The following is a 10,765-nucleotide window of genomic DNA, read 5'->3' on the forward strand; positions in this document are numbered from 1 at the left end:
TTTTTAGTATTATTAAGACAATAAATTTTCAGGGAGAGGGGCTGAGGATTTAGCTCAGCGGCATAAGTGCCTGCCTTGCAAGCAGGCAGGCGTGAGTTCGATCCCCGGTACCGATAAAAACGAAAAAGACCAAAAAAAATTTTTCAGGGAGAACCCAGCCAAGTTTCCTTATGCTAAGTCAATAGCAAGCAAATGGTGTTCCATTCTGAATGTACTATGCCACATTAAAACCGGCGTTAGTATGACCAATTTCAGCTGTCTTACATGTTCTTTGTCTCAGTCCACATGATGCCTGCACTGAATAAATGAACAGTATTCAAACAAATTTGATCAAGGTAAAGAAAAATCTAGAAAGAGATGGGACCAGCCTGAGTAACCAAAATCATCCCGAATTACTGCTTTGCCACTTATGACATTCTAGGCCACCGTCCTGTGCCCTGTATCTAACGTCAAATGTATAGATTGAGCCCATGTGCTAATCTTTAGGACTTCTTACTGTAGGGAAAGTTAAATTCAGCTAGACTTTACCAGTAAGGATTTTGCAGGGCCAAATTTTGATATCGTTGGTCTATAGGAACTGTGAAATGGCTTCTGTTAGAGTAGAAAAATGTAGTTTTGTTTTTCCCTTAATCACACTAATACATTAAACATACCTATTTTGGGGCTGGGGATTTAGCTCAGCGGCATAAGCGCCTCCTCCCTTGCAAGCGTGTGGTCGTGAGTTCAATCCAATACCTATTTTTCCCCTGCTATTTCATTACTCTTGAAATATCAGAGCAGTGTTTTACTGGTTAAATATTTATATCCTCTTCTCTTTGGCACAGATCCAGATGTAAAGAAGCTGTGTGTCCTTAGCCAGATTTTGAAGGATACATCCATACCCATTAATCATACAGTTATTACCAGCTACAGCATTGAAAGTTTTCAGCATGAATGTAGATCTATTTTGGAAAGACTGCAGACAGATGGACAGTTTGCTTTGGCAAGGAGAATAGCCGAATTAGCTGAGTTACCTGTGGACAACTTGGTTATTGAAGAGGTATCATTAATCTTTTTAAAATTATTCAACTTTTTAATCGTTTCTGGTTTTTTCTTACAAACCTGGGGATTGAAACCAGTGCCCCACTGATGCTAAGCAGTCCCCAGTCCCTTTAAATTTCTTCTGGGGACAAAGTATTCCAGAGTTACCCAGGCTGGCATTGAACTTGCCATCCTCCTGCCTTAGCCTCCCAAGGAGTTGGGATTACAGATGTGTACCACCACACCTGGCTTCCTTTATACCCTTGGCATACAATTATTTCCAGAATGGGATGAACCTAAGATGTTCACCATTGAAGAATGTAAGTATAGCCTGAAGAATATGCTACAATTATTTCCCTCTGAGTAGAATTAAATATATGGACGCTCCCTCTTGAACTTCATAGGTCGTTAATTTGATTTTAGCAGTTATGATGTATGTTAGCATTAATAGTTCCAATACTTTATTATCTGAAAAGGCTAAAATTTGCTTGTTAAATTTCACAGATAACACAGGAAATGCAGGTACTAAAGCACAACAAACAGTGGTCCCTGGAACAAGCAAGACTTGACTTCTGGAAAAAATGCCATGAGAATTTCAAGAAGAATTCCATTTCAAACCAAGCAGCTTCTTCCTTTTTCTCCTCCCAGGCCCGTGTGGCCTCTGAGTGCCCAGCTGGAAGAGGCAGCACTGAGGAGCGCCATCTGCTGCTCACCCTGGCTGGGCACTGGCTTGCGCAGGAGGACCCAGTGCCCTTGGACAAGCTAGAGGAGCTGGAGGAGCAGCTCTGGGTCTGCCGTATCACCCAGCACACCCTCCGAGGGCAGCAGCAGGAAGCAGAGCCCAGATTTTCTCAACAGATCTCAGCTGGTGGTGAACTTTCCTTTGATAACTTAGCCAGTGAGTTTTCCTTCTCCAGGTTGGCTGTTCTGAACACACCTAAATACTTGGAACTCACTGGCCTTCCGTCCAGAGAGACGTGTGAAAGTAAGCTCGACAGGAAGGAGCAGGAATCACTGCACTTTCTGATTGGGTGCCTGCTGGACGATGGACGAGTGCACGAGGCAAGCAGAGTGTGCCGGTATTTTCACTTCTACAACCGAGATGTTGCCTTGGTGCTGCACTGCCGAGCCTTGGCCTCAGGGGAGGCAGGTGTGGATGACCTGCACCCGGAGATCCGTGCTCTTCTGCGCAGTGCTGAGCTGCTTGAGGAAGAAGAGGAGCCTGGTGCTCTCAGGAAAGGCCAAAGCAGTAAGTAGGAGAGACGGAACTGCCCTCCGTTCAAGTCATCCGTTAGCACAGTCTCCTAGAAGGAAGGGTCCCTCCCAGCCTAACAACTGCATTTACATAAGGACCAGGAACTTTTTCCGGGTAACTTACAAAGTAGGTAATTGATAATTATGGATTATTAGGTAGTTGTCAGTTGTCTACTTTGTGGATTACCTGGAAGCAGTTACATCTACCTTCTAACTAGGTATATGTCAGAGTGAGAATCAGTCGAATGACTTAAAGCTAGCTCACTGAAATGTATCCTACACAAATAATTATGTTCTAGTTGCACATGGAGAATATGTAGAGTGGTGGTGAACCCGTAGCATGCACACACAGTGGACTGTTTGTATCTTGAAAGCTCTAAAAGTTCGCCGTCACTGGTGTATAGGAACAGGGCAGACTTTTATGTTGACCTTATACTATATGACCTTGTTAAAAGTGTATCTCACCTTTTTCTGGGCATTTTCTTCAAGATTCCCTAGGGTTTTCTATGTAGACAACCATGTCATCTGCAAGAAGAGACAGTTTTGTTTCTTACTTTCCAGTCTCTCCGCCTCTTAGTTTTCTTTTGCTTCATCACATTACCTTGGCGTGCGGCACCTTGTTGGTCGAGCGGGGTGAGAATGGACGTGCTTGCCTTGTTACTGGTCTTGGAGGAAAGGGGCAGCCTTTCATCACTGCAGATAATGGTAGCTAGAGACCTTTTAAAGATATTCTTCATCGTCTTGAAGTTCTTTTTTTGGATGGAATATTTTATCATGAATGAATGCTGAATTTTATCATTTTTTTTCCTGCATCTGTCAGTTATACAGGTTTTAAAAAAATTGTTTAGGCTGTTAATATGGTAGACTGTATTAATTGATTTTTGAATATTGAACTAGTCTTGATTCCCCAGTAATAACTTCACTCGGTCCTGGTGCACTGTACTTTTTTATATACCTGGATGGAGTTGGTTGTCTATTTTGCTGAAGATTTTTGTATTTAGGAGGAATAGTGATCTGTAATTTTTCTAAGTGGAATTAGGAATTGAACCCACGGCCTTTGCACTAAACAATATCCCCAGTCCTTTTTTATTTTTTGAGGGAGGGTCTTGCTAAGTTGCTGAGGTTGGGCTAGAACTTGTGATCCTCCGCCTCAGCTTCCCAGAGTGCTGGATTACAGGTGTGTAATCTCACACTTGGTTTAGGGTGTGGTTTTGAAAAAAAAACTTTCTTCTGACTTTTTGGGTTATTTGAACGTTTTTTATTCTCCCATTTTAATTTATTGTGACTTCATTGATATTATCTTTATATAGTTGGTTAGTTGCTTAAGGGATTACATTTTTAAATGAATGGTGTGTTATTGGGGGGGTTATTAGTACATGCTTTTGCAGTTGGTAATGTTGCCATTATCATAGGGAGTAGATACATGTACTTAACATGTCTTAATTACTTTCCCCCTTTCCCTCGTCTTCCTCTCTCCTCGGACCATATCTAGATCCCTTTCCCATTTACAAAAGATCTGTCTCCCTGTTTCCTATTGTCGATCTTTTATTTTAATTTTTAAAATTGTTTGTATTTTGGATTTTTTATATAAGACAAACCATGTGATATTAAGCTCTGTGATGAATTTATTTCATTTAACATTCTGGTCTCAAGGTGTATCCATCTTCCTACAAATACCTCAGGTGTATCCTTCTTTGTGGCAGAGTAGTACTCTATTTTATATCATACCACGCATTCTGTACTGTTCATCTCTTGGTACATATACAGGCTGATCCCAAGATTTAGCTGTAATGAGTGGTGCTTTTATAAACACCGGTATGTATGGGTCACTGTAGTATGATGTCTTTGTCTTTTTCGTTTTTATCGGTACCAGGGATCGAACTCACTTCCTGCTTGCAAGGCAGGCGCTTATGCCACTGAGCTAAATCTCCAGCCCCGATGTCTGTAACTTTTGAGAAGATCCTTAGAAGGGGGAATAACTGGGTTGAATGGAATTTCTACTTTGTTTTGTTTTTTCATGCTGATTTGCATGCTGGTTGTTTACATTCCCATCAAAACTGTCAAAGGATGCTCTTTTCCCAAGAGGCCTTGCCAGCATTTTTTATTTGATTTTTTGATGATTGCCACTCTTTCTGGATTAAGATGGGACCTCAGGTGTTGTTTTACTTTACATTTCTCTGATGGCTGGAGGCATTGAACATTTTTTTCATATGTTTATTGACCATTTATACTTCTGAGAAGTGTCTTCATATCAGCTGCCCATTTTTTGATTGGCTCTTTTATTGAGGGCATCTGATTATTTTTTGAGTTCTTTATATATTCTAGATATTAGCCCTCTATCTGAGGAAAACCTAGCAAAATATACACAAGTTTTTTGGTTTGATATAATCCCAGTTGTTGATTCTTGATGCTATTACTTATGTAGTAGGGGTTCTGTTCAGAAAGTCCTTTCCTATGTCTCATTGTTGAGACAAAATATCCAACATCCAAAGTTAAAGGAGGAAAGGTTTATTTAGGTCACAGTCTGTAGAGGTTACAGTCCATGTCACATGGATTCAGGGCAAGGTACCACATGGCGAGGGCAGTAGTTTATGGCAGCAGAAGACGGCAAAAGCAACAAGCATGGGAGACAAGACTTGGCGTCCCTTGCAGTCTATGCCCACCGCCTGCCCTCAGGCGGGTGTAGACTCACACCTTTAATCCTAGCCACAACTACGCCAAGCCAGTCGGTGGTTTACTCATTCTGCACTCTGAATCCCAGCGTCACACGTATTAGATTCAGCCACCTCTGAAAAAGCCCTGAAACCACATGAGACTTTGGAAGGACATCTAGACACAAATCCTGACAAGAGGGAAGCTGTCCATTTTCTGGTGTCCTCTTTTATCTCCTTTTTCGTAGTAGTATAGTTTTCATTGTAGAAGTCTTTTGCTTCCTTGCTTAGGTTTATTCCTAAGAATTTAATTTTTCTTGATGCTATTGTGAATGGTATTGTTTTCCTAATTTTTTTTCAGTGAATTCATTATTGGTGTATAGGAACCCTATTGGTTTTAGGTGTTGATTTTACGTCCTGCCATGCTGTTTGTCTAGCAGTCTTTTGGTTGAATTTTTGGATCTTCTGTGTACAGGAAGATGTCATCTACCAATAATGATAATTTGACTTTTTCCTTTTCTGTACATAACCCTTTTATTTTTTTGTCCCTGATGTTGCTTTTGTGAGGAGAGGGGTGTTTGTTTGTTTGTTTCTGACACAGGTCTCACTATATAATCCAAAGTGACTTGGAACTTGCTTACGTATCCCAGGCTGGACTCAAACTTATGGTGATCATCCTGCTTAGTCTCCTGGTGCTGGGATTACAAGCATGCACCACCACACCAGCTCTACTTATTGCTTGCCTGATATCTGTAACTAATGCTTCAAGGAATCATTGAACAGGAGTAGTAATAAAGGACATCCTTGTCCTGTTCTTGATTTTAAAGAGAAAGCTATCAGCTTTTCTCCATTTAAATGATGTTGGCAGTAGGTTTGTCATAAATTACTTTAATTAGATTAATATAAAGTCCTTTACTTTTTTCTTTAGCGTTTTTATCCTGAGTGGCTGTTGGATTTTGTCAGAGACTAGATCTGTGTCTTTTGAGATGATCCTGTGACTTTTCTACTTACTTGTGTTTATGTGACAAGTTACATTTATTGATTTGCCTGTGTTGAACCATTCTTGCATCCCTGCAGTGACACCTACTTAGTCATAATGTGTGATCTTTTTGATAATTTGTTGCCATTCTATTTGCCAGAATCTTGTTGAGGATTTTTGCCTCTATGTTCATTAAAGAGTTGGCCTGTACTTTTCTTTTTTAGTTGCATCCTTGTCTGGTTTTGGAATCACAATAATACTAGTGTCCAGGAATGAGTTTTGAGGTATATCTTCCATTTCAATTTCATTATAGCATTTAAGGAGTATTGGTATTATGTTTTCTCTGAATTTCTTGTAGAATTCCGTGGTGAATCCATCAGATCCTAGACTTTTTAATTACTGCCTCAATTGCATTTTCTGTTATTGGATTGTTCAGGTTTCAGTTTTTTCTTGGTTCAGTTTTAGTAATTCATATGTCTATGAATCTGTCCATTTCTTGTAGATTGTCTCATTTGTTGGAGTTTTCATAGTAACAAACGATCTTCTGGATTTCAGCAGTGTCTCTTGCATTTGCATTTGTAATTGCATTGATATGGGTATTTCTTCTTTTGATAAATTTGTCTCCGGGTTTATCTTTTTTGTTTATTTTTCCAAAGAATTAGCTCTTAGATTCATTTTTGTATTTTTAAAGTCTCATTAATTTCTGGCTTGATCTTTATGATTTCCTTCATGTACTAGGTTTGGATTGATCTTATTTTCTAGGAATTTGAGGTGCATCATTAGGTTATTTGGACTTACACTGCCTTTCTTCTTTCTTTCTTTTGAGTCAGGGTCTTACTATATAATTCAGGCTGGCCTTGAACTCACTTTGTAACCCAGGCTGGCCTCAAACGTGCAGTGATCCTCCTGCCTCAGCCTCCCAAGTGCTGGGATTACAGGCATGCGCTGCTATGCTTAGCCACACTGTGTTTTTTTGACAAGAGCATTCATAGCAATAAACATGCCTCTTAAAACTGCTGTTGCCAAGTCCCAGCACTTGAGAAGCTGAGGCAAGAGTATCATTGTGTTCAAGGCCAGCGTGAGCTACGTAGTGAGACCCTGTCTCAAAGGAAAGAGACTGTTTTTATTGTGTCCCATAGGTTCTGGTATACTACACTGGCATTATCATTTGATATAGGGATTATTTAATTTCTCCCTCGATTTCTTCAACTTCCTGCATATTCAGAAATGTGTTGTTTAATGTTCGAGTATCTGTAAACTTTCTGTGGTTTCTCTTGCCATTGATTTCTATTTTCATTGTACTACGATCTCATAGTATACATGAGATAATTCCAGTTTTTTTATATTATTCAGGCAAGCTTTGTGGGCTGTTATGTGGTATATTTTGAAAAAAGTTCTGTGTGTTGCTGAGAAGAATGTATATTCTGTTTTAGTAGGTTCAAACACTCCATAAATATCTGTTAAGTTCTTTAGTTAAAGGGTATAGTTCAGTTCTGATATTTATTTTTTTGTCTAGTTGACGGATTTATGAAAATGGTATATTGAAATTCCTCATTATGATTTTGTCGATGTTTCAAGTGCTTGTTTCATAAGTTGCATACATTAGTATTTGGTATGTGTATGTTTACAATTGTTATTTCTTCCTGCTGAATTGTTCCAATAACTTATACATGTAACCTTCTTTACCTTTTATGATCAGTTTTATTTTGAAGTTCACTTTTGTCTTAAAAATAAAATTGCGGGGCTGGGGATTTAGTTCAGTGGCATAAGCGCCTGCCTTGCAAGCAGGCAGTCGTGAGTTCAATCCCTGGTACCGATAAAAACGAAAAAGACAAAAAATAAAAAATAAAATTGCTTTCTAGCCAGAAAGCACCTCCCATGAATCATGGGAGACATGCTGGGTTTGGGAGGAGCCTATCAAGAAGAAGAAGCCAATTAGATCTTCCAGTAAACCACACAAGCTATGTGGGTCTCAGGAAGAGTAAAACCAGAAAGTGTGCCCCTACCCACCCCACCATGAATCGCAGATTTCCTGGGTCTGGGAGGAGCCCATCAAGAAGAAGCCAATCAAATCTTCCAGTAAGCCATGCAAGCAAGCCATGTGGGTCCCAGGAAGAGCTCTAGAAGCCCCAAAACCCCTCCCTCCTCACTCCCACCCAGCAAGCAACTGGCTGGTTAGGAGGACAGGCTGAGCTGATAGCAACTGAGGTACAAAAAGCAAATGCTGGGGGCTGGGGATTTAGCTCAGCGGCATAAGCATCTGCCTTACAAGCAAGGCGGTCGTGAGTTCAATCCCTGGTACCGATAAAAATGAAAAAGACAAAAAAAGAAAAAAAGAAGAAGCAAGTGCTTGCATTGTTTGGTTGACTTTGCAGGCTTAGGGCCAGTAGTCTGAGCATCTATTGGGAGGATAACAAGTGTGAGGGATTTCCTACTATCTTGTTTTTGAAAGGAGAATTGTTCTCACTATTTTGCTTTGTTCCAGTTTATTGTTTTGCTTTATTCAGTGTTCTGTTTTGATTGGTTTTATTCAGTTTTGTTTAGCTTGATTTCGCTAATGGAATGGACAACTGTTATGAAGATGACAGGATATACTGTGGTAGCCATTGTTGATTCCCCATTATCCTGCTTCGAAGTTCTGTGCCAATTTTACTGCTTTGTTTTCATTGGCTTTATTCTGTTTTGTCTTATTGGGCTTTATTACCTTTAAAGTAAAATAATAAAATTGCTAGCCCTTCTTCTTTTGGGATCCTGATGCATGGAATATTATTTTCTGTCCTTTGATTTTTGAGTCTGTGAATTTCTTTTTTAATTAGATGAGTCTCTGATATGCTTTTGTCTTTTGATCTAATCTGCCTGGTTTGTTGTTGTTTTGTTTTGTTTTTGGTTAGTGGCAGTCAAACTCAGGACTTTGCACTTGCTAGGCAGCAAGTACTTATGCCACTGAGCTATATCCCCACCTCCTTTTTTATTGGAGATAAGGTATCTTACTATGTATTTCAACTTGGCTTTGAACATACTATGTAGCCCACGCTGGCCATCCTCCTGCCTCAGCCTCCCAAGTGCTATATTACAGCCGTGCACCAACATGCCCAGCCTGATCTGTCTCTTTTAATTGAGGAGTTGAAGCCATTTACATTGAGAGTTATTACTGAAAGAAACTAACTTCTTGTCATTGCATTATTTTTCTGTTGCTGGTTCCTTTATTTTTCCCTTCTTAACTGCTCACTCTGGTTGATGCATTCATTGCATCAACTTTGTAGTATTGTTGACTCTACTGACTGTCTAGAATATCCTTGAAAATTTTTTGTGTGCTAGATTATTGATCATGAGTTTCTTAAGGTGCCTTTTTCATGGAATATATTTATTTCTCCATCAATTTTTGAAAGACTGGCTTGAAATAATTCACTCCAAATTCTCTTGGTCTTTAAAGTTTGTATTGAAAAGTCTGCTGTTAACCTTTATAAATGATTTGTTTTCTTTTCTCTGACAGCTTTTAAGATAATGTCTGTTGGGGCTGGGGATTTAGCTCAGCGGCATAAGCGCCTGCCTTGCAAGCAGACAGTCGTGAGTTCGATTCCTGGTACCAATAAAAAAACGAAAAAGACAAAAAAAAAAAAAAGATTCTGTCTGTCCTGATGTTGGACTTCTGGATTTTTTTTGGGGGGGGGAAGATAAGTGTTACCTCATGTTTTATTTGAATTTGTTCTTTTGATTTACTTGTTTGCAAATTGACACTGTACAAAGAATTCAAATGGCAGTAAAACTACTGCCTTTAAACAAATGAATCCCTCCCCCAAAATTACTGCATTAAAAATCATTGACTTTAAGTAACAGGTATAATTTGAGTTCACATCAGAGCTTTCTAAATGGCAGCAGTACAAGCACATGACTTTTTCTTGCATCCACAACTTGTTCTGACTCTCCCTTAGCTAAGAACAGAAATCTGGAAAACCTTCTAAAGCTGCCAGTGTGATAAAATGCTTTAACAGAAGTTGGCATATTTTATTTCCCTCGCATACCTTGATAACACCGATAAACAGAAAATGGAGAAGATTCAGTCAGTGGTCATTTAAACAGTAGTTAGCTCTGGACCTGAAAAATTGATAACAATGTAGAATCAGGTTCTGAGAAGAAAAGTTGTTTTCTCAGATTACTCCACAAAGCCTTTATTTAGAAAGAAAAATGTCAAGAATGAACTGAACATTAAAAGTTTACCTGGTTCCTAGAAGATTATGAAGAACACAATGAAAGCTGAAAGCATTACATTTAATTTAGAAAGCATTCTTGCAGAGCAAATTTATAAGGTTTATAAAGTAATGGTCTTCCTAAATTTATTTTTTATGTTTAAAATCTGTAAGTAATTTATTACGTCACCACGTTAACCACGTACAGCTTACCCTGAGCATCACTCAGCAATGCATTTGTTTGGATAATATCCTGAGTGTCACTTGGGCAGGTATTGTTTCAACCCATCGATTCTCCTATTGAATAGACTTGATAAAATTGTCATTTTATATTTCCTGTTATATTATCTTATAAAAATTAATTTAAGATACACAAATTTTGGTTCATTCTTTAATAATTGTACTGGTAAGTGCTTAAGCCAGAGTCAATTCGGTTAACTATATCCAAGTAGGAATAACTTCAAATATGTTTTGAAAAAGGATAATGAAAGGATCTTTAGCTCTGAAAAGTAACCAGTCTCAGCCGGTGTGGTACTCACGCCTGTAATCCCAGCACTCGGGAGGCTGAGGCAGGAGGATCATTATTACGAGTTCGAGGCCAGCCTGGGCTACAAAGTGAGCTCAAGGCCAGCCTGAACTGCATAGTGAGATCCTGTCTCAAAAAGCCAAAAAAA

At 39.1% G+C, this 10,765-nt stretch overlaps 1 protein-coding gene across 3 annotated transcripts in view; it reads left to right on the forward strand.

Moving 5' to 3' along the window:
• The window catches only part of Spg11 (SPG11 vesicle trafficking associated, spatacsin), a 90,094-nt gene that overhangs the window by 61,381 nt on the left and 17,948 nt on the right, over positions 1 to 10,765 (forward strand). For all 3 annotated transcript variants that reach the window (XR_010047993.1, XM_013158655.3, XM_063250123.1), the window contains 2 exons: positions 825 to 1,039; positions 1,525 to 2,269. Coding sequence is in view for 2 of the 3 variants with exons in the window: in XM_013158655.3 (XP_013014109.2) it covers positions 825 to 1,039; positions 1,525 to 2,269 (960 nt within the window). In the remaining variant the exon portion in view is untranslated. The remainder of the gene's footprint in view (positions 1 to 824; positions 1,040 to 1,524; positions 2,270 to 10,765) is intronic.

This window comes from Cavia porcellus, unplaced genomic scaffold (assembly GCF_034190915.1).
Source record: "Cavia porcellus strain 051 isolate PalLab524CR breed Dunkin Hartley unplaced genomic scaffold, mCavPor4.1 scaffold_6, whole genome shotgun sequence".
NCBI lineage: Eukaryota > Metazoa > Chordata > Mammalia > Rodentia > Caviidae > Cavia > Cavia porcellus.